Genomic DNA, 25,012 nt, shown 5'->3' with positions numbered 1-25,012 from the left:
CTCAATTGGTGGCATGAGCTTCAAGCTAGAAAAAAATGAGACGGTACGGCTGAAGGTGCGGGACCTTATCTCTCTCTCATCCCGCCTACTGCCTCACCTAAATTGGATTTCTCTCCTGTGGATCCAGGTAACCTCTGTCATGCCTTTCTTAGCCATCGCCACGATGTTGATAGTAGTTATTGGCTCCTCGACTCTGGGGCCATGGATCATATGATGTTTGATCCCACGGATTTCTCCCATCACTCACTTCCAAGGCGCACCAGCATTTCGAATACTAATGGAGTGACCTCACCTGTCACAGGGGCCAGATCTGTAACCCTATCTCTCTCTCTCTCTTCATTTACCCAACACTCTGTTTGTTCCCTCTTTATCTCACAAACTATTATCTGCTAGCCAAGTTACTACAGATCTAAATTGTGTGGTGCTAATGTTTTTCGATTTTTGTCTTATTCTTCGGGATATTCTCACCAATGAGATAATTGGGCATGGTACTAAAGGGGGGAGGGGGGGATTATACTACATGAAAGATTTAAGTTTGGGTCGTGCGCATTACATGTCTTCTACACTTGATTCCAAGGCTTGATAGATTTGGTCGTGGCATCGTCGTTTGGGACATTCGTCATTTGGGTACTTATGACATTTATTTCCCGATCTATTCTCCAATGTGGAGACTTCTGAATTTCACTATAATATTTGCAATTTAGCTAGAAGTCATCGTGCTATTTATCCATTAAGTATGAATAAAAGTGATACACATTTTGCTTTAGTTCACTCTGATGTATGGGGACCCTCTCCTTTATCTATTATATCCGGTGTAAGGTAGTTTATGATATTTGTTGATAATTGCACTCGGATGACCTCGCTATATTTGATGAAACATAAGGATGAAGTGTTTAGTATCTTTTAGTCATTTTATATTATGGTTCAAACCCAATTTTCTACTCAGATTCGGATTCTCCGCTCTAACAATGGTGCTGAATATGTTAATCACCACTTTCATTCCTATTTTCAACAACATGGTCTTATTTACAAGACCTCATGTCGTCAGACCCCTCAGCAAAATGGAGTCATTGAACGAAAGAATCGGCATATTCTTGAGACTGCTCGGGCTCTCCTTCTAGGAGCTCGTGTCCCCACACAACATTGACTCGATGTTATTACCACTGCCGTACATTTAATCAACCGCCTTCCTTCTAAAATATTAAATTTTAAGACCCCATTACAGTCTCTCTCAGCCTCCATCTCTCTACCTACGGCCCTAATGCTCCCTCCTCGCATATTTGAGTGTTTGTCGTATGTGCACCTCCTTAAGAACCAGCGCACCAAACTTGACCCATGTGCCCTTCGGTGCCTCTTCTTGGGCTACGCATCAAAAAGGTTGTCGATGTTATGATCCTGCTACCCAGCGTACCTATGTGACTATGGATGTCACCTTTCTGGAGTCCGAACCGTTTTATCCTTCTTCGACATCCACTTCTTCTCTTCAGGGAGAGACACTAGATGAAGAGTTAAATTGGCTTAGTTTTGACTGGCTTGAAGATCGGAATGGCAAACCAATAATTGGTGAGGAATCAACAAAGACATCTTCAGGGCCTGACATATCCTCTGAATATAGAGGGCCTTTGACAACTAAGCTCACATCATCAGGAGAATAACCCAAATCCTCCCATCTCTCAATGCTTGCAGACCAATCTCCTGAGAATATTCTTGAAGTAAGTAATTTCACTACACCCTCATTTATAAATAACAAAGATACGTCCACTCGGTATACCTTACCTTTCAAGCATAACCGTGGCAAGCAACCAAACAGATACTCTCCAGACATTGAGGAAAGAAGATCGATGTATCCAATTGCCAACTATGTTTCCACTGAAAAGCTACTTAAACCTCTAAAGACATTCTCACACGAGTTGTCCGCATGTCATATTCTCACTACAGTTCAAGAAGCTTTAGTTGATCTCAAGTGGACACAGACAATAGATGAATAAATGGGAGCACTACTAAAGAATCAAACATAGACCTTAGTTCCATTGCCTAAAGGAAAAAAAATAGTCGGGTGTAAATGGGTCTTCTCTGTTAAACACAAGGCAGATGGATCTATATAATGATACAAGGCAAGGCTAGTCGCAAAGGGATACACTCAGACATATAGTGTAGATTATCAATAAACTTTTTAGTCGGTAGCTAAGTTAAATACAGCCAGGGCCTTGTTATCTCTCGCAGTCAACTTGAACCAGCCATTGCACCAGTTTGATGTAAAGAACGCATTTCTCCGTGGTGACTTTAAGGAGGAAGTCCACATGAATACTCCTCCAGGCTACATAGCGTATTCGAAAGTTGAAGTTGTGTGCAAATTGCAGCGAGCACTGTATGGATTAAAACAATCACCTCGAGCATGGTTTATGAGGTTCAGTCTAGCAATGAAAAAGTATGGTTCCACCAAAGTAATTCAGATCATACATTATTTATGAAGTACCAACGGGGCAAGGTAACAATTTTTATTGTATATGTCAATGATATGATCATTACAGGGGATGGTAATGAGGAAATCTCTAAGCTCCAGAAACAATTGACGATGGAGTTCGAGATGAAAAATCTAAGAGGGCTTAAATATTTTCTAGGAATAGAGGTTGCTAGATTAAGGCAATGTATATTTATTTCTTAATGAAAATATATATTAGACGTATTATGTAAGGTTGAAATGTTGGATTGTAAGCCAACAGACACTCCAATCATTCAGAACCACAAGCTCGGAGAATATCGAAGCCAAATGCCAACGGACAAAGGAAGGTATTAGAGATTAGTTGGTAAACTTATTTGTCTTTCCCATACCCGTCTAGATATTACCTATGCAGTGAGTGCAGTAAGTCAATTCATGCATCAACCTAGTAAGGATCATATGGAGGCGATGATCCAGGTTTTACGATACTTATCCTCTTCGGGAAAGGGGCTTATATTTTCGAAAAACAACCATCTCAGAGTTAATAGTTATACAGACGCATATTGGGCGAAGAATGCCACAGACAGAAGATCAACCTCAAGCTACTTCATGTTTGTTGGAGGGAATCTTGTTACATGTAGAAGTAAGAAACAAAATGTAGTAGCATTATCAAGTGCTGAAGTAGAGTTCCGTGGAATGGCTAAAGGACGTTGTGAACTCCTGTGGCTCAAAAGACTTCTAATTGAAATTGGGTTTGCTCCTACATCCAAGATAGACATTTTTTTTTATAACAAGGCAGCTATTGCCATTGTTTACAATTCGATTAAACATGATCGTATCAAACACGTGGAGATTGATAGACACTTTATTAAAAAAAATCTCGAAGCTAAAATAATTCGGTTTCCATTCGTGAAGTCCGAAAACCAACTGACGGATATTATTATGAAGGTCGTATTAAGCAAGGATTTCTACAACTTACTAAACAAGTTGCGCATTGAAGATTTGGATGCTTCCACTTAAAGAGGGGTGTTGGCGTGAGTTGTCAGATCAATCAATGAGTTGTCAATTAAGAGACAAATTAGAAAGATTATATTCGTGATTGTACAATATGTATGTATAGCCAAGAATAGGGTTGCTAATCTCCTTATATATTTGCACAATATCCCTGTAAAATAAATAAATAAAAGAAATACAATAATAGAAAATCTGACATAAATGGTGTCTAAATGAGATTATTCCAAAGTTATTTGAGAGTTCATCAAATTAAATTTTCAATGAGCACAATATCAGCTAAATCGGACATGTAACGATATATTTATGGCCATTTTCGTCAGATCGATGGCCCACAATTAATATCAACGATCTATATTGATCTTGATGAACTTTTTACTCACTTTTGATAAATCAAATGGTATTAAAATAATATGATTTTAAATTCGTTTTTTTATTTCATTAAAATATCTTTTCAATGAGCATAAGATTTCTCGAATATGACATATAACGAGGGAGTCATTGTTGTTTTCATCAAATCGACGGTATATAGTAAATATTAGCGATCCATAGTGATCTTGATAAAATTTGGACCCACTTTTAGGCAATTGAATGGTGTCCAAACGATATTATTCTAAATCAATTTAAAATTTTATCAAATTACCTTTCCAAGAGCTCAGTGTCATTCAAATTGGATAAGTAACGAGGGATTGTGGTTGTTTTTGTCATATCAATGGCCCACAATGAATATCAATGATTCACAGTGATTTTGACTTTAGGCTTAGTTTTGAGCAATAAAATGATATCTAGATGAGATTATTCAAAAATCATTAAAGGCTCATTTTACCTTTCCAACGAGTATACTATCAACAAAATCAAACACGTAACAACGGAGTCATAGCCATTTTTATCAGATTGATAGTCTACGGTGAATATATGCAATTCATGGTGGACATATCACCAATCTATAATGAATATCAACAATCTACGGTGAAAATATTGGTAATCTACGATGAATACGAGTGATCCAAGTAAAATATTGATGATCCACAATACAACATTCATTAATTACAACATACTTTCATATCATCATTCATCAATTACAATTATCATCTACTATAACATTTATCCATTCTAATGTTTATCGTATGCATCCATTGTAACATTATTCCATCACAAAATTAATTCATTACAACAATTTTTTTAAATTATAAAATTCATCAATTATAACATTATTCTATTATAAAAATTTACCAATGACAGTAGTATTTCACTCTCTTCTCTTTCACAAACTCCCATTAACCATATAAAAAAATAAAAAAACAAATATAAATGAAATTAACAAGTAAGAAAGAATAAATAAAGATGAAATGAACCAAAAAACACTATATTTCTTTCCCCTCAAAAAAAAAAAAAGAAAAAGAAAAAAGAATACAGCCAAATGACCATTGTGCTGAAGGGCTCCACATTTTAAACCCATCAACATTTTATATAAGCCTTGTTAAATTATCGCGAAGTAAATTTAAAATGTTCATGTTTAAGGGGTTTTGATTCAATGTCTTTAATTTAAATTTGAGGATAAAACTCATAACAAACAAACCATACATAAAAAATATATCAGAAATAATGCACAACATTGGTGTTGTTTTGGCTATAAAGAATTTCAAAAAGAAAATGACAAAAAAACACTCTATTACCGATTTACGACTATTGGATTAAAATGAAGGATTCAAATCAGCAAATGATGAGCCAAGTTTATTTATTTTCTTGCCCGCGCCCGTTTCTAAGTGGCCATTTTTCTTTTTGAGAGCACGCCTTAAGATAGTAAGGGCCTGTTTGGCCGGACCGATCCCACGGTATTAGGTGGGATGGGATTCAAAAAACATCATTATTACCCATGGCAGGGACTGTTCCCTGTTACCATGGGATAAGCTTAATTACCCTTTTTGTTTGTAATACGGTGGCGTATTGAAAGGATATACCTACCATCATTTGAAACTATTGACAATAATACACATGTGTTATATCTAAACTGTTCATTTGTTTTGTAACCTCATTTTATGGCATGAGCCTAAAAATGAAGCAGATCCAAAACTGGTGTGGCCCCAAAGAAGTTTTCAACGGTAAGTATTCATTCCCCATTGCTTTTTATGATGGGGTCCACTTGAGATTTGGATCTACCTGATTTTTTGGCCCATGCTATAAAATGATCTTGAAAAATGGATGGACGGTGTGGATATAGGCCACACATCATGGTGGGACCTACACAACTTGCTAACATTGAGTGATATTAGCACGGGACCTGATACGATTCCATCTAGCCCACTTCTAAGCTTTTCCACTCCTCCCAAACATGGAGTGGAACTGGCAGACGACCAGATGCAATTCCATCCCACCTAAGCCCATCTAATCCAGCCGGCCAAACAGGGCCTAATTGTCCAGCATTTTCGTCCTCTAAAATATAAAAAACGTGACTTCGGGGTTATATAGGCTCGTCCAACAAGCACGCCATCTGGACAAAAAACCCTCCCTGAGCGTGAGAGATGAGAAGGCCGTGTTCTTATATAAGACGTGAAAGTCGAGAGTGATTTTTGGAAAAAAGAAAAAGAAAAAATAAAGAAGAAGAGCAAATGCCATGGCTCTCGATCTCTTTAGCTTAGAAGCAAGGTACACAGGCATCTCTCTCGTATATAGTCTTTTTCGTTCTACCATTCTGTTCATTTTCTTTTGTTTTCCTTGTATGTATGTTTGCACACAACCTTCCTATGTTTTTAATTTTTTCAATATGGTTTTCTTGCTCCATGATATGAATTCGTTCACGTGGGTGAGTTTTGGGAAATGGGTTTTTGAGGAAATGCCAGTTTCATCAAAGTTTTGTAGTTTTTCCGCTTCGAGATTGCTGTTTGTAGTGGGATGGATGAGTTTCTGAAGAATTGGAGCTGATGGTGTGGTTTTGAGTTCTGTTTTGTTGAAAATTCTATGCTTTAATGGGATTCTAGAAGAGAAGAATCTGATCCACGATTGGATTATTTGGTGGGACTAACGTACTGTGACTGTGGAATATCTTTTGGTTTGATGGGTTATCCTAATTTACTTGAATGATTCTAGTAGATGATTGTTCGATGCATTTCGGGGCTTCCCCATTTGGTGTTAGAGGTATTTCAAAAGTACAAAGGAAATATTATAAAGAGAGGGGGAAGCTATGTTTTGTTTTTTTGTCTTTTCGTGTGATACTTTAGTCCACACGTTGGATAGGAAGACAAGTTGTGAAGTAGTTTATAAACCTTTGCTCACAATAGGTTCTTGTGAAATATGTTATATTATGCTCTGGCCCATTCACGCAGAATAAATCAATCCTCTTTGGATTGAGGAAGAAGTGATACTCAAAGATATAAGATGGAAGACAAAATGTGAAACACAATCAAAAGTAACATAGATAAAAACCCAATAACTTGAAGCTGAACCAAAACAATCAGTTCAAAAGAAACACGAGCCCAAGCAAAAGGACTAGAATAAATCACATGGTTGCTTTATTTATGGAAAATTGGGTCCTTTTGCAAGAGATTGCTATAAATGCTTGCTTTATTTATGAAAAATTGGGTCATTTTGCAAGAGATTGCTATAAACGCAAAAAGAAGTCAACACCTGCACCTTAAACAAATATGATCGAATAACCTGAAATTGTGGCTATGGTCACGGAGGTTAACATGGTTCATGTTGAACCGTGCGATGGTTGGTGAATCGACACGGGTGCTAGCACACACATGTATTACAATCGTGCTTGATTTGAATGCTACAAGGAGGTTACTTCTGGAAGAAAGGTTCAAATGAGGAATGCTGTGATTGCGAATATAATCAGATGTGAAAAAGTTCAATTAGCGCTCGCGTCTGGGAAGATCATTACCTTGGAAAATGTCCTTTATGTTCCTAACATGTGGAAGAACCTTTTCTTGGGTTTCTTGGGTTTTATATATATATATATATATATATATATAAAATCAAAGGACAAAGCACTTTCCAAATTTATAATTTTCACAAGTGAAGTGGAAAGCCAATTGAATATGAAAATCAGTATCCTTAGAAATGATAGAGGTGAGAATATAATTCAAAGGACTGATAATTTCTGTGAATCTAATGGGATAATCCATCTAGTTATTGCTCCTTATTCACCTCAACAAAATAGGATAACAAAATGAAAAAAAAGAAGAAAAGATCCTTAATTTATATAGTGAATGCAATGTTGCTAAGTTATAATTTGCCTTTTAGTTTTTGGGGAGAAATCCTTTATTCTGCATATTATATTCTAAATTGAGTACCTACAAGGCTACAACTAAATCTAAGATAATACCATATAAATTATGGAAAGGTAGAAAACCTAACATTAGTTATTTTTGGGCTTGGGATTGTCTTACACACGTTAGACTAACAGATCCTAAAAGACCCAAATTAGGTGCTAGAACTACTAGATGTGAACTTGTAGGTTATGCTTCTCATAGCAAAGATATAAATTCCCAGACGTTGGAGAAAATAGCATAATTGAATCTAGAGATGCAAATTTCTTTGAAAACACTTTCCCTTACAAATTAAAGAATGGTGGGGGTTATTCTAGTGGGGGTTTCTCTTCTAGAAAAAGAAATGAGCATTCTAGCTTAAGTCTTGTAGACTCAGAAGAACTTGATTTGAACCTGAAATTAGTAAAAGTAAACGACCAAGAATGGTCAAGGATTATGGTCCTGGTTTTCGCATCTTTCTAGCCCAATTGGAAAGTGATTCCATGACATTTGAGGAGGCTATGTCCTCCCATGATGTTATCGTTTATAAAGAAGCAGTTAGCCAGTCACTAATGAAATAAACTTCAGTAGGACTAATAACATGTGGAAATTAGTGGATCTACCTCATGGGCTAAAAACTTTAGGTTGTAAATGGATATTAAAAAGAAATGTAGATATGATGGTTCAATTGCAATATACTAGATTGAATATGCAAGTGTCATTGGTAGCTCGGCCTACGCTATGAACCAAGGTGTTTAAAAACAGTTACGTTACGAGCATATACGGGCATATCAGCCATAATGGCTGATACCGTGACATGACACAGGTTTAAAATGGGGCGGTCTAGGTTGGGATTGCTCAGAGAATATGCTTTTTGAGTGATTACCCATTTGCAGCGGGTTGTCCAATTTGGATGGATAAAACTCAATATCCCACATGGACAAGTTCTAAATGCATGAGCATCAACCATCATATTCTTAACAGAATATCTTTTTACAATTGGTTCTCAATGCCTCTCTCCACTCTCTTGCAAAATGCTTCCTCTCTCCAAGGGCATTGCACATGCCATTTCTACTAGTGATTGATCATAGTTTCGGTTACTCGTACCGTTGTACGCCAGTCGACTACAGTTTGCTTGCTTCCCCATTCTCAATGTATCTTCAATTCTTCACTTTCCAACATTGCATGCCAGATTTTCTTGGCTAGCGGTTTTCAAAATGTTTAGAAAATGAGAAATGATGGTATTTAATCTTCTTATCGGTTTAATACTCACCTTATATTCGTATCACTTTTGGTCTAGATTACCTCCCCAATGTTGATTACTGTTCAGAACTTGTTCACATCACTTTTGTTTTGGTTGTGTTAATAGGTATCTCGATTCTTGCAAGAGGCAGGAAGTGCTACCCAACTCTTCTCTTTTGTCAGGTTTCTCGAAGGTTGTTTCGCAGAACTGGTCATTGTTTCAACGGTTTTCCTTTATTTTTTGTTATAAAACTTCCATCTCAATTCTGACCATCATTCATGAAATGCAAACTACAAAAAGATTCATGCAACATTATACACTTGCCTTTAATCTTCTAGGATATCTGTTGATGTTTTATCATCATTAATTATTATTATTATAAAATTGAGCTCGAACACTTTCTGTTTTATGGATATTTGGCCCATGAATAATATTGGAAACAGTCAAATGCACGCAAGAACCAAATACCTTATAACATATGCATCAATACGGGTGTATCGGCCTTTCATCGGCCTAAAAGAGCTCGATAAGGGGCCATACAGGATGATACATAATGGTATTGGTTTGAACAATACATTACATAATACATCCCTTTCAAACCTTGCTTAAAACATTATTAGGACTTATCATCTGCATGCAATTCTCACACTACAGAACACCAACATGAATATATTTTCTCCATATTGCGGGTGAATGGAGTTAACACTAGTTAATGATAGAGCAACATATGACAGCCCAACATCTTGGGGCTTTATATGATCCCCTTTTCTTCAGCCTATGGTGTTGATGGGATTTGACAATGATATATAATGTACTCTTATAAACAATTAAGAGTTTTATGGTTTTATATAAGGAAACTTTATGTTGATATAGTTCATGAGTCTTTCATCAATTTGGTGTCAAAATAAATCACTGGAAACAACATGATTTTGAATCCAAGATTGTAATACTTGTTGCTTGAAATATTTTAAGGGACCTCATTTGGTCTGATAAAGCATGTCTAGTTAGGAACATGGTTCAAATTATCATCTGATGCAAACTTGGTTTTGACTGAGTGGTATTAATTTCGGTTGGGACCGTGAGTCGCCAAACTGAAATGGGGCCTGAAACGACCATAATAGACCAAAACAGAATTATTTGACACTATTTCCCTCAAGAAATTAGAGGAAAAAAAATTAAAAATTAAATTCTGATGAATAGTATTGGGCTGATTTGGGACCACTTGAATGTCCCCAAAATAGGCCAAAATTCTTGCAATTTGTAAGATTCATCTCACTAATGCATTTACCTAACCATTTGACATCATTTCTCTCAAGACAATTGAGGAAAAAGTTAAAATTAAATTGTGATGAATAGTAGCACTCGAATGCTCCCAAAATGGCCGCAATTCATGCAATCCATGAGATTCATTCCACTAATGGCAAATGCACATTGTTGTCTAGCCCAATATCATAGTATGATTTTTAAGACTCCTCAATCCTTAAATGGATAACTTCCAAGTCACCAACATTTCCTTTTAAAGTTATGACATAACTGGTACGTGCTTTAGATCTTGAATATGATTTAATCTGTCTTAATAATTGTTGTGGAAAATCTGATCTTCTAATGGAGACATTTTTAGCTGACTTGTTTCCATCACTTTACCTTCAGTTTCTTAAGAAAAACATCAAAAATATGTAAAGATCTCTTTGATTATGGTTCATTGTCTTATGTCATTTTCTTGAAGATACCATGAACTAAATTTGTAATGATTATATATGTCTCTATTGTTCAGGCTAAACTTGGAAAATCTCGTCTTGAGCTTTGTATCCTGGAGATATATCTGGACCAGCTTAATGATGCTGATTTTCTTCCACTTTTAGATATGCTCTCAGCAATCGATTCATCCGAGATCGATGCTGTTGACATGCTTCATGGGTCGCCTCCTTGCATATTGTTTAATGGAGAATCTGTGGTGTCTCTGATTCGTGCAGTCAATCAGAAGCTTCGAGTTGTTGATCTCCAGGGTTTGTCATTTGGGAAAGACTTCTTGCGGTATGTGGAAAATTCGTAATCATGCCCAATTCAAACTCACTGGATGCAATCTGAACTGTTGTTCCAGCTGTTTATTCTGCTTAAAATTTTCTTTTGCTCATTCAGTCCAGTTTGGGTTTCATTTGTTGATCTTGGTCTTTCACCAACCCCTTCTTTGTATATTTGAATATGAACCTCATAGATTTTTTTCTTTAAACATGTATGCATGCTAATCTAGTGATTCTTCTTTTGCTTTTGAATGTATTGCTTGTATTCCACACGTCTTCTTATATTTATAAATTATATGAATAGACTTTGAATAGACTTGCATCAATTCAGTTAGACAACGCATATATTATGACCCCATACAAAGAAAACCTATTATATACACTTATTTTTTGTAATGTTTTGATTTATAAGTGTGTATTGATGTCTTTTTTAACAATCATTGAAGTTTCATTGAAAAATTCGACCAATTTCCCCATGTTTCCCCATGTTTCCAACAACATCAATACATTACGCGATGCAACCGATATATCCCATGTGATAACCGATACGTATCCGTATCCCCAGGGTGCGATACGTAATGCGATACCGATATTTCGAACACTGCCAGAGTCAATGACCTAGGAAGATGAAGGGGAAGACATATGGAGGGTAGTACCTGACTGGGCTGCAGCGGCTTTGGAAGTATTAGGAGCATCACAAACATAGAGTCACATTGCAGCCTCATAGGCCTCATGCGACAAGAGAACAAAGTCACTTGAAGAAGGCTTCTCAAGAGCAATCATCTGTGAACACTTCTCAAAATCACCCAAGGCAGTACTAGCTAAGGATGTATCAGCCCAGGAAGGATGTCCAATAAGGTCCCAACATCGATTGACCATGTGATTTTTGCCCCCCACAATGTGTACGGGTGCAGGGTCCATCATGACCATGTCCTTATCCACTGTGACCACAACTACCGTGACCACCACACTCACTTTCACGGCCCCTACCTTGGTTACTGGGCCTAGAATCGGGACCACGTCCCCATGTACCCCACGTTGGAGCTCTAAATCCATGGTTAAAGGAGGGACGGTCTGTAACTGCATATGCAAAATGATCACGAGGGATAAAAGTAGAGATGGATGAGGCAGTGACTGTATGACACACGTGACATGGCATAGATAGCGGATAGAGAAGGAAGGGGATCCATAACTATAATCTGTTCCCAAACACTTGATACTTTGAGTTAAGGCCCGAGAGGAATTGCATGCTTCGAGTGTCTTCACATTGCTTCCATGCACGATCATAAACCCTTCTATAGTAGGAGGGAAGGGGTTGATAGAGATCTACCTCATCCCACAAACCTCAAAGGGCTGAAAAATACTCCTTTAGGGATCTTGAATTTTGTTGAAACTTGCCAATATCAAAGATTAACTTAAAAACTCTGGAGGGTGTCCCAAATCCTTTTGGCCGAGGTCAGGAACATGACATAATTGCTCACAATGGAGTCCACACTATTAAGTAGCCAAGCTATGACTTGGTAGTTCTTTTTGGTCCAGGTCTTGAAATTCCCATCTAAAGGATCTGGAAGTTCATCCAATATGGAGGAAAATTTGTCTCAACCCCCTAAAAACAACTTCATGGATTGAGTCCATTGTAGGTAATTGTTACCGTTCAACTTAACTATGGTAATCAACAAAGGATTTGATTTTGAAGATCCCACACCGGATCCAAGAGTGATTTTGTCCTCCATAAGAGTCCATGAAGAAGAAACTCAGTAAAAAACAACTCAAATGAGGCACACTCAATACAAGAGTTATAGATTCACACAAATCCGAATTCCAGATGAGGGCTCGGTGTTCCAAAAACAGTCTTAGAACTGGAAAACTGAGTCGAGCATTGGAAATAGACTTGAATCAGGTGTGAATACATCACACACACCAAGAACATCAACTTAGACATACACCGGAAGTTCTGGTGTATGTTCAAAACCCCAAGAACCCCCAAAACGGCCCAACCGGACCACCTTTGGCTTCACAACTCATCCAAATCTCTCCCTCAATGAAAAATACCACTTCGGATAGTCATATAGGGTAAAACTGATCCACCATGTGAAGAAGATTCAAAGAAATCTCCACCAATTTGAGCAAAATTACACAAAAATGAAGTGTTTTTTTTTTTTTTTTTTGTCTGATGAGAAAAGTGACTCAACAATATCTCAAATGAGCTCTAAAAAATCTACAAAAATCACCATAAATCTTCCAAAATCGAGACACTTTAAACCATGTTCTTCTTGGTAAAAAAAAAAAAAAAAACAGACAGTACAGATTGTTCAGTGTTGATGTCAGCCGTACGGTTGCTAATGTCAGCAGGCTCTTGTAGCTTTGATTAATTCGAAAGTTCCGCTTTAATTCGAGAGAGAGAGAGAGAGAGCGGGGGTTTTCGTGCACAAACCCAAAAGCACATACATACAAAATACCCACTCTCTATAGGACCATGCTCCAAAATTTTCGTGATGGAATAAATGCTACCCTTCTACCTTTGAACCGAAAGTAGATGCTTAAGAATTTAATATGGCTGTGGTCCACCTTCAATTGAACAAATACCATAGATTGGATGGCTAGTATCTTCCAATCTGGGAAGCTTGGTCCAACCCTAGTTAGGCCCATCATACCAACAATCTAGATCATGAAACAGTGGGCCTAACTATGACATATTGAGAACGTGAGGTTGCTAAGGGGCATTTGGATATGTGGAAAGTTCCAGTTAAGACATGGACATCCATGCCCAAGAGAGAGCATTTTTGCCTTTTGCTATGTCATTGTCCATGAATGAGGCCTTTCATTTGGAGACAGCTGTCTACAAATTCGAACCAAGGGAGAGGCTGGAATGTAGCTGTCCATGCACAAAGGCTTCCAATACAATGATGCTTTCTACACTGCATGCTTACTTCAGTTGTACTCCACAACAGATGACAAACCAAGGGCGGGCATGCTTTACGAGGTTAGTGTCAACAGGAGAGGATACGAAGGTTTGGAAGTGGTCTTCTAACAGAAATTTCCCTTCTTAATCCTTTTTCAAGGCTTATTATGAGATCGGCGAGCTCCCTTATCTGTGCACCAATATATGGAAAGCTCCAATTCCCCCCAGGGTTCAAGTCTTCACCTGGGTCACAACTGCAAATAAAATCCTGACCGTTAGCACTCCTATATGTGTGCCTCATGTCCATAAAGGATGAGGAACCTGTTAGCCATCTATTGATATATTCGCAGATAGTCTGTGCTGTGTCGACTTATTTCTTTGACCTATTCTAGATTTCTCAGGTCTTAAATGGGTCTATTTTCAATCCCAAGGCTTGGTGATTTTTCAAATGCTTCCTTATGTTATAATGTGTGGTTGTAGAGAGATTTGTATTCTAAAATCTTTAACTGGTTTACAGATTGGATCTCTAATTAATTCGGTTTCCTCAATGACCTTTGAGTGGGCTCTTCAAAGGCAGAATGTAGGGGGTTATCCATGACATTGTTATTTGGGGACTGGGATTCAATTGTATTTAGAGATACTAAGTAATGAGCTGTTTTTTTTTTTTTTTTTTCGTAATCCATGGAATGGTGCTTTCTCTTGGTGGGTTGCAAGGGTTATTTTATTTTTATACTTGTTATTTGTTTTCTTGGGGCTGAGTTACAAGAGGGCTGATCGCTATTCGGTCCTTTCTTGTTTTGCTCTTTGGCATTTTTCCCTTTCCTAATAAAATTTTGTGCATTCTCACCAAAAAAAAAAAAAAAAAAAGAAGAAGAAAAGAAAAAGAAAAAAAGAGAAGAAGGGAAAAAAAAAAAGAAAAAGAAAAGAAGGAAAAAAAAAAAAGAAAAAGAAAAAAGAAAAAGCAACCTGTCTATATTTATCCCATGTTTTAGGATAAACCATGTTTGCAGTTGAGGACCCACTTATTATAGTGCCTGAATCTCGTGCACGTGTGTCATGTTTGCATGTGCTATAGCTCACCTATTCAATATATGCTCCAGTGGTACACTTTCAGGAATAATAATAATAATAATAATAATAATAATAACAACAACTCTTAGGAGGCATTATCCAAACACAAAATCTCAACATCCATGGATGCATCTATCAACACATTCAAATACATCATGTTGATCTCCGTGTTCAAGAGATCTTTTTCTTAAAGTAAGCTTTTTGCGCACCCAAAAAGCCCCTGATAACGTTCACATCCTTCAGTCAATGATCATATGATTTCTCTATCAATATTGGCTAATTATACATCTGGTAAAATAGGAGGTATTTTAACCTGGCTTATTTAATTGATTTGGGTGTTGCTTTCTAATTACAACTTTGTTTGTACTCTTAGGGATCTTTTCCAAAGAGGCTTGACGTGCCAGGTCTTAAACTTGCGGTCCTCCCATATCAGAAAGCTCGACATGTCCGGGAAATTCATGCAGTTACACACCCTAAATCTCGATTTCAGTATTTCACTGACCAGTTTCCGGGAAGGTTGCTTTAGTTGTATGCCCAATCTGGTTCGGCTTTCTCTGTGTGAAACACGAGTCACCAATCTTTGGACAACAAGTGCTGCCCTATCAAAACTCCCTTCTTTGGCAGAACTCCGGTTTCAAAATTGTTTGTGTTGTGAGGATACCAGGCCATGTCCCACGTCATCCGACAGTAAACCCAACTCTTTTATATATGAAAAGATTGGTTCAGGTCATCCTCAGTTATATTCTTATGCTGCACCAACTTCTATTGCTACTCAAGATTTGTTATTGCCGATTTTTCAATACTCAGGCATGGAGGATTCATTCAATGACCCATTTTCTGATGATGATTCACTTGCAAATAACGACTTGGTTCAAAGCACTACTGAGGAATCATCAGATGAAAGTGAGTTGGATTTTTCAATCCATCACCGAGGAGCAGGTAATTGGGTGGAAGCATTATCTAATTCTCCTTCGGAGTTCATTCACTCCAACAACAATGGACCAGGATTCTCACGCGATAGTCATCAGACAGGCATCTTTGATGATTTGGACATGACGGGTTTAGATGGCTATGTAAACATGGATGAATTTTGTAGTCATTTTCCCTTCGGGAATAAGATTCCGGCCAGCCCAGTATTGTCTTATGATAAAGATGGTTCTTCTACAAATGCAAGTACTGAGGGGTCCTCGGAAGTAGTGGTAAAAAAGTTTATTTCACATCATCCGTCACCAATTTGCTTTGAGAAACATTACAGAGAATATATGGTAGCTTCATTGCCCCATTTGAAAGTACTAGATAATTTGCCCATTAAAAATGAGGAGCGGGAGAAGGCAAAAGTCATTGTTTCACAAGATTACGAACTTTTGCCATACAACAAACAAAACAAAGAGAGCATTGTTCATATTTTGCAGAAACGTGAAACGGGAACCGGCATTGGGTTGTGGAGATCTCCCAAACTGAAGCAGTCATATTCCTCCGGAAAGAGCCAGTATTCCTTCTCTAGGTCAATTTCTGCTGCCAAAGTTGGTTCTTCTGCTTGGCCACTCTTACATCCAATATCTAAGCTCAGAAGCATTTCGAGGGAAGAAACTAAGAATTTTCGTCCACGGCAATTCGAATATCATCCATCTAATCCTTGTCTCATGGTTTTTGGGACTTTGGATGGGGAACTAGTTGTTATCAACCATGAAAGTGGGAAACTTGTTGGTTATCTCCCATCTGTAGGAGCATTGCACAGTATTTTAGGACTCAGTTGGCTTAAAAGTTATCCATCCAAGGTATGTGATATTAGATTATGAACCTGCATTAAATTAGATTTTTTGTGTTTGTTATTTTAGATGGTTCCAGTGGGCTCATCTAACGCTGCTTGTCCTAGACATCAAATCGTTCACAATTCCCCTTTGTGGATAGTGTGGGCTTGACTGTGCTGATGTGACTTGTGTTGGTAATCACGTATCAGTGAGTGCCCTGCTATTTTGTGGAACCATCTACTTGAGCACGACTTTTCATGTGTGTGGGTGCTTTGTGCTTTGCACAACCGTGTGTCCATGATTTAGCTTGCTCGCCCAATGGGGCGTGCTTGTAAATAGCTGGGCTGAGGGGTGGTACTGGGTGGGACCTCGTTGGCCTACGAGAGTTGTTGAAGTGCCCAGGGAAAAGAAAATGTCTATGGTTAAGAGTGTTATTGGGTTGGGCATAGGGGTACTCATACCCATACCTGCCAATGGGTACTATAACCATGGCCATATCCATACCCATACCCATTTTGGACCATTTATGGGCACCTTTAAGGTGTTGGCTACCCATTAGAATATATTTGAAAATTTTCAACAAAAAAAAAGGTAAAAAGGAAGAAAAAGAAAAGAAAGAAAGAAAGAAAGAAAGAAGAGGAGTTACCCATTGGAGGAGGAGCTGACCTACTTTGCGATAGGTTATATTCATGCTAAGCCCCACTTGTTGAATGGTCCAAATCATGTAGTCATCTACCATGTTGGCACAGTTGTGATCCCCTCTTCAATCTCTCTAGTGGGAATTTCTATAGGATTTCATTAGAATTGTACCAGTTGTAGCTGCATTGACCATATCAAAGCAATTCATAGGAGTGGGACTGACCATGGAAGGGCTATAGGCCAAAAAATCATATTTAGTGGACAATCCACAGTGTTTTTGTTTGTTTACCTGACTGTAGCTCATTCCTATTTTTAACCATTCATCTGTATGCAATTGATGGGATAGTTTGGATTGAGATTGCAGACCTCTCTCCTTTATTGATGGATATAGACAGAGACTACAGAATCCGTAATTTACATGAGTTATTATACAGTGCTCCAGCCAAGAAAAACATTACTGTCGAGATTACTAGTCTATACAACTGGGGCATATTTGTCTATGTTCCAAACCGTTTATGGTAGTATGAAAGGTACCCGCATTAAAGATCTCCCAGATAGAAAAAATTTGAACCTTTAAATAGTGTCCAAGAAAGAAACACAGCAACGGTTCCATTCAACCATTAAATGCCAAATATTCTACTGCTATGACCTTCCAGGCTCCAGGTTGGTTTAATTTTGGGGCATGGGCCATCAATGGTGAGTCCAATGATATCAACATTTTAGATCACTTAAAACATGGGCTCCACTTCACAATCTAAAAACAAAAGCGCACTGTTGAATCTCTTAGCCAGAGCAATGTATGGTTCATCTTCACTTTAAATAGACTTCTAAAAGTTTTAGAAACTTAACCTAACGCAAGTAGGTTGTGAGGATTTTCTTAGCCCACACGCACTTCCAAACAATATAGATGTCCTTGCAGGAAAGTTAGCCTGTTATGCTCGTATGGTGGGTTCCACTTGTATCTTGATGTGGACTGCTGATCAACCCTTTCAACCGTCCATTTATGTTGTACAGGTGTGGTCCTTCCAATAATGGAGTGATCAGATGTTCAGGCCAGGGCATCTATACAGTGGAACCTACCCAAGGAGCGGCTTGGCATATGTTAGCTGTGAATCCATTGACAATTCCAAATGCCCAAGGCCCTTCCTGTTCCCCAGTTCCCAGTCTTGAATTCTTTTCGAAAAACATGTCCCATCATTACGAACGATGGAATAAGTTTTCCAGAAGAAATCAAGATCGGAATTGATTGGGACATTTCTTTTTCTGGATAGTTCGTGATATGGTAATTTATGCTCATATTTTGGTTTTCTTGTGGAACATCAGCTCATTGCTGGCTCCGACAATGGTTCGCTGCAATTGTATGATATCTGTCAAATGCCATCAACAATTACTGATAGATTCTGCAGTACAGCTGCTGCTTTGTTTAACTTTGATGACTTCGAGCAATTGACATCTGTTCATGTCAATTCAACGGATGAATGGTTTCTTGCAAGTGGGTATTCAAAACATGTGGCTTTATATGACATAGGCAGTGGAAGGCGCTTACAGGTCTTCAAAAATTTGCATCGAGAACATATCAACGTTGTCAAGTTCGCCCACCACTCCCCCTCCATGTTTGCTACTTCGTCTTTTGATCAGGATATCAAGATGTGGGACTTGAGGCAAGGACCATTGCGACCTTGTTATACAGCTTCCAGCTCAAGAGGAAATGTGATGGTTTGCTTTTCTCCTGATGACCATTATCTGCTCTCGTCAGCTGTAGACAATGAGGTTCTTCTGCAAATCAATCTCGAATCATCCTATTTGGGCTGTCAATGAACCAGGGTTGGTCTGGAGGGACCGTTAGGCATTTGCCCAAGCTATGCTTGAACCCACACGAGTGACAAGGCCCGATAGATAACTGTGCCTGAGGGGTTGGGTTTGTCAGTTATTCGTAATGAGGTCCATCCTAGCCTGAGTTAATGCCCATTTGTTACTTTCATGAGCCTGGCTTGTGCCTGAATTTGAGGCCTAATTTGGGGCCCAATAAATATGCAGTACAGACTTCTGTCGATGTCAGTCTGGCCTGGATCAAGCCCATTGACAGCCCTATATATCGTGCTTCTGAGTCCATTTGTTTGCAGAGTCTGATAGGTAAAATGATGCAGGTTAATCAGCTTTTGGCTGTGGATGGAAGGCTTCACATGAAATTCAATATTGCTTCAACTGGGAGTGCTCAGAATTATACACGTTCATATTACATGAATGGGAGGGACTATATTATCAGTGGGAGTTGTGAGGAAAATGTTGTTCGTATCTGCTGTGCTAAAACTGGGAGGCGTCTTCGGGATATTTCTTTGGAGGTAATTTGATTCTTCAATGCAGTTTCAACCATTCGTTTCATCCTCTATGCAATATAATGCATGAAATGAATTCTGACTGCGAAAAGAAAGATGTTTCAATTCATAAAATAGAAACAAATTCCAAGTTCTAATGAATTAGAAAGGGGCTGAGTTTCTAAATAGTCCCACTTTTTCAAACAATTGATGAACTGTTTCACGTGCACATTGCTCTCTTCCTATGTGTAGTCTTCAAATTTCTAATTCTTTAAAACATAGATTAAGACAATTCTCAAAAGAAGAAGAAGAAGAAGAACCTGACAATTTGATATTTAATTAGTGCTAGTTATTAGGTTTGTAACATTACAATGTTGCGGCATTGTTGTGTTTGGGTTCTAGTTTAACGATATTTAATGGGTACATTTAAGTAAAAATGTGGCCATATTGTCTGTCTAGAATAACTATTACACATTTTCTGTTGTTTATGCATGTACTGTGGGGAGCCTTGAATTTCATTTCTGCAAATGATTTAACAGATACCTCAACAAATTAAACTTGCATATAGTGATGTGTGTCATCAGAAGCCACTAAATTAGACCCATTAATAATGCTAGACCCCTTGGATCAACTTTTTAAATTTTCATCGCTAGTGACCTTATTGCCTACTAGGTGTCATGGTACATGCATCGCACATCGAGAGAGCAAGGGAGAGAGATCGGGAGAGGGTGAGGGCATGCACACAGGGAGGGTGAAGAAACAGGTATGGGCAATGTGGGGACTGGGGAGAGAAAAAGGAGGAGTTTTAATGGATAAAATCTAACCTGTTGCAAGGCTTTTTGCTGATAGAAGCTGAGCCTTGTGTTGCCAACCTGCCACACTTTTAAATGGACGACTAGCTGCAGATACTTGGCTTTTCAGTTGCTGTAGATCCTGGACTTCTCATTCAATCTCAAGGTTCTTTACTGGATGATAAGCTATGTTCCTTGTGATGAATGTGAGAAATTCCAGACAAGTATTTATGCAGGAGAATTTTCTCAAATTTCAGGGTTTTATAAAGAAATATCAAAAGGATTAATTATGAAAATTAAAAGAAGAAGAAAGAAGAGGGAGAAAAACGTATGGAAGAAAGGAGAGTTTATGTTATTTTCCTTCTCCCCTTTTTGTGTCTATTTAAAGAGAATATTTACAAAAGATAAGGCTCATTAGCTGTCTCCTAATCATGATTATACAAAACCAAATAAAAACCAAGAATGGTGCACTGCAGGTGCACCTAAGCCTATGTACATTATCTGGTATGGTGTACCATAGGTGTACCCAAATTATGTACACTAACACTCCTAAAGTTGGTGCATAGCTATCATTCATGCTCCGCTTGACATAAATGGTATTGATGTGCCACTGTGGATGTGGCATTGATGAAAACATCTGCTAACTAATCTTCTAAGCAAACAAAGGGTGTGTGCAGAAGCTTGGCGGCTAATTTTTTCCGAATGAGTGGTAGACTACTTCAATGTACTTTGTGCTTTCATGGAAGACCAAGTTAGGTGCATTGTGTACGGTTGCCTAATTATCACAATATAAAGGAATTGATGAAGATGCCATAAATCTCATATCCCGAAGGATGGCCTTCACCAATAGTAACGAACTGTATGAGCCATTGCATGATATTTGGCTTCGGCAGAGGAGTGCACAACAATGGATTGCTTCTTGCTTTCCCACATAGCTAGATTTCCCCTGCAAAGGTGCAATATTCTGTAGTAGAGTGTTGATTGGAGGAAGAACCAACTCAATCAACATCACAAAATCTACTAATTTTCAAGTGTCCATGATTTGAATAAAGAAGATCACGATCAAGTGCACATTTCAAATAACATTGAATTCGATAGATTGCTTTGAGGTGATGGCAATGAGGTTGTTGCGTGAATTAACTTACAATGGCAACAACATGAGATATTTGGATGAGTAAAACCGAATAAATTAAGTGACACACTAGTTGACGATACATGCTCGGGTTCTCGATTTCATCTAATTGTTTCTCATGCAACTCGTGGTCTATTTCAATAGGTGTATCAACGGGTCGAGCACCAAGTAAGCTAGTCTCAGAAAAACGATTTAGAACATATTTACATTGAGATAAGAAATTTGCACGCTTTGAGCTACTTCAATTCCAAGAATGTACTTCCTCAATCCTAGATCCTTCATTTCAAATTGTGATGCTAAGGGCCTATTTGGTATGTGGGCTTAGGTGGGATGGAATTGCATTTGGTCCCATGGGGGATTTTTGCTGGATTTTGAAATCCACTACATCTGTGGGGCCCACATTGGTACATGTGTTGCATCCATGCCGTTCATCCATGTGTCCTTTACACGTGACATTCAAGTTATATATGTGTACAAGTGATCGGCATCGATTGTGAATCTTGTTCGTTAATTATAATTCCATGGTCCACCAGACACGGGTTTTGCTTAATACATTATTTTTCCAGAGCAAGAATTTGATCCCAAACATGGGGATTGGATGGTCAAAATACCATGGTATTTCCAGGCATGCAATCATTGTGCAATAATGGTGTTAATTCCATCTAATGCAATTCCATACCATTTAATCCCGCGGACCAAACAGGCCCTAAGAATTTCTTAACAATGTCTATGTCAATTGTATTTGTGCTAGTGAGAATAATATCATCAACATATATGATAAGAATCGTCATGTTGCTATCCATATGCTTGACAAATACATAATGATCAAAGGTACTTATTTTAAATCTACTGTTTAAAATTCTGTTGCCAAGCTTTTTAAGCCAGGCAGGAGGCGGCTGTTTGAAACCACAGAGTTTTTCAAAGACAGTGCCCTTGTCAATCTCCCCGTTAGGCCAAAAACCAGGAGGAGCCTTATAAATTTCTTCAAAAAGATTACCATATAGAAACACATTTTTGACATCTAGTTGATGTAGGGGCCAATTTATAGTTTACACCAATGGACAAGAGGATGCAAATTGAGTTTAATTTGGCTACCAAACTAAAGGTTTCATTATAATCCTCGCCGTACTTCTGCGTGAAGCCCTTAACAACTAGTTGTGCTTTGTATCTATCAATGGTGCCATCGGCTTTGTGTTTAACCGTAAGCACCCATTTGCACCCGACCACGTGTTTGCCTAGTGGCAGAGTGACCAAATCACAAGTATGTTGTTTTTCCAAGGGCAAACATCTCCTCTACCATGGATGCTTTCCATTTAGGGTCACTCAAGGCATCTGCAATCTTGGTAGGGATAGACACAAAAGATATAAATAGATACAAGGTATGATTGATGAAGGAGAGGGGCATTTATATGAAACATAGTTACCAATGGAGTGATGTGTGGGCAACCAAATTCCCTTGCGAAGAGCAATTAGGACACCTGCTGGTTTTGGCACCAACTTTGAAGAGTGGTGATGTTTGGGAAGAATTCTCTTTCTCAAAGAATAGTCCTAGATATCATTGGTTGGAGTGGGACTTGGTACTTTTTCAACATGGGACTCGTTTATGATGGGGAGGGGAAGAGGTGCAATATGTATGCTGCCTTGTGAATTGAAATAAGGGCGCGCGCACACACACATATATATAATGTGATATCTCTAGAAATATAGCCTTTCTGATTAATAGGGCAGTGACATTTGTACCCCTTTTTAGAATCCGAGTACTCCAAGAACACGTTTTATAGATTGTGGTCTAAAACTTGTTGTAAGATGTTCTAAGAATGTGAGCAAAGCAAGTGCATCTAAACACTTTTGGTGGCATAACAAATAGGGACTATGAGGTTACAGGACTTGTAATGGGTAGTTACTTTTAAGAACGTCGGACGGAGTCCAATTGATTATATATATAGCAAGAAGAATGGCTTCACCCTAATATGCCTTTGGTATGGACATGCTTAGCAATAAAGACTAGGTGACTTTTAGTAAGTGCAGGTTTTTATGTTTAACCACACCGTTTTGTTATAAGGATGGGAGGATTGAGATTATAATCCATGATCTACGAAATATTTTTGTAAATCATGGTGTAAATATTCGTGGGCATTGTCATATTAAAATGTTTAAATTTTGGTGTTGCATTGGTTAGAAACCATTTGATGAAACATCCATTTTTTAAAGGATTTTTTATGAAACATTTTGATAATCAATGAGACTTTCTCACAACTTTTTAGAAGATAAACCAAGGTATATTGTGAGTCAATAAATGATAGGAAATATTTGAATTCAAAGACAAAGTCTAGTGGAGCAGGATCTTATACAGCCAAATGGATGAAGTGAAATGGATGTTGTCTTTGTATTACTTAAATGAAAAGTAGTTCCATAATGCTTAGATAACTGACAAGTTTCACATTGTAAAAGTATTACTTTTATTGAATTTTTTAGGAAACAAAAGACAATGATTTTTGTTAAGACTCAGACCCCTCAATAAACCCAGTTAAACCCTAAGTACTAGAAATTTGGATCTAATACCACCTTCAATCTGCGCACTCTGTTGAAGCACATATAACGAAGATAGAACAATTGAATAAAACATAATAATCAAACAATAAAGCAATCAACCACAAAACACAACGATATTTACGTGGAAAACCCTTGTGGGAAAAAATCACAGCACAAAGTGATCGAGATCTACTATAATAAAAACCTTAGAGTTTACAGACTCACCTTCTTCGATTACAAATGTATCCGACCTCCCCTTGCAATGCACAACACCTTGAGAAACCCTTCCCAAGCCCCTATAAATATTGGAAACCTCTCGCACCTCGCGAAGACCCTTGCCCTTAGATAGGAAACTTGTAAGTATGATAATACCATGCCCAAATCCCGGATTAGGCTTTAAATAGCCCGATTTGCGCAACTCTGTGTAATAGATCCGGTCGGATCGAACATAACCTTCGGTCGGACCGAATCGGACTGACGGAATTTCAGTCGAACCGAAATCGACCAAAACTTCACAATGAGCAGCTTGAGAATTCCCCAATTTTCGGTCGCACCGAAATCGACCAAAACTTTACAACGAGCAACTTCAGAATTATCCAATTTTTGATCGAATTGAAAATGGCTTCGGTGGAACTGATCTTCTCTGTACAACAGATTTGGCAAAATCAAAGCATCCTGCACAAGAATCTCCACCTTGACTTGCATTCTGCCAAGTCACCTAGAAGACCTCCCATGTAACCTCTACCTTTAGCGTAGACCACTTCCTACATTCTCCATCTAGAACGCAACTCCATCCGCACCCTTATGCAAGGGTGCCCAATCTCATTAATGGCTAGTGAGATTGATAAAGCCCAAGCAATGCTTGAACTTGTCTGTGGTCACCGGCTTTGTTAACATGTTCATGGCATTCTCAT

At 38.2% G+C, this 25,012-nt stretch overlaps 1 protein-coding gene across 3 annotated transcripts in view; it reads left to right on the top strand.

The window, feature by feature from the left end:
- Nucleotides 1-5,942: 5,942 nt before the first annotated feature.
- The window catches only part of LOC131228607 (protein DWD HYPERSENSITIVE TO UV-B 1), a 37,169-nt gene continuing 18,099 nt past the window's right edge, over nucleotides 5,943-25,012 (top strand). The window contains exons 1-6 of one of the 3 annotated variants that reach the window (XM_058224380.1): nucleotides 5,943-6,097; nucleotides 9,071-9,137; nucleotides 10,719-10,978; nucleotides 15,312-16,716; nucleotides 18,652-19,098; nucleotides 19,476-19,670. In XM_058224380.1, coding sequence (XP_058080363.1) covers nucleotides 6,066-6,097; nucleotides 9,071-9,137; nucleotides 10,719-10,978; nucleotides 15,312-16,716; nucleotides 18,652-19,098; nucleotides 19,476-19,670 — 2,406 coding nt within the window. In that variant the 5' untranslated portion in view covers nucleotides 5,943-6,065. The remainder of the gene's footprint in view (nucleotides 6,098-9,070; nucleotides 9,138-10,718; nucleotides 10,979-15,311; nucleotides 16,717-18,651; nucleotides 19,099-19,475; nucleotides 19,671-25,012) is intronic. The other 2 variants (XM_058224382.1, XM_058224381.1) reach the window with 2 other exon arrangements.

This window comes from Magnolia sinica, chromosome 16 (assembly GCF_029962835.1).
Source record: "Magnolia sinica isolate HGM2019 chromosome 16, MsV1, whole genome shotgun sequence".
In the NCBI taxonomy this organism is placed as follows: domain Eukaryota; kingdom Viridiplantae; phylum Streptophyta; class Magnoliopsida; order Magnoliales; family Magnoliaceae; genus Magnolia; species Magnolia sinica.
Note: the sequence above shows the minus strand (reverse complement) of the source record. Positions and strands in the feature narration are given on the sequence as shown.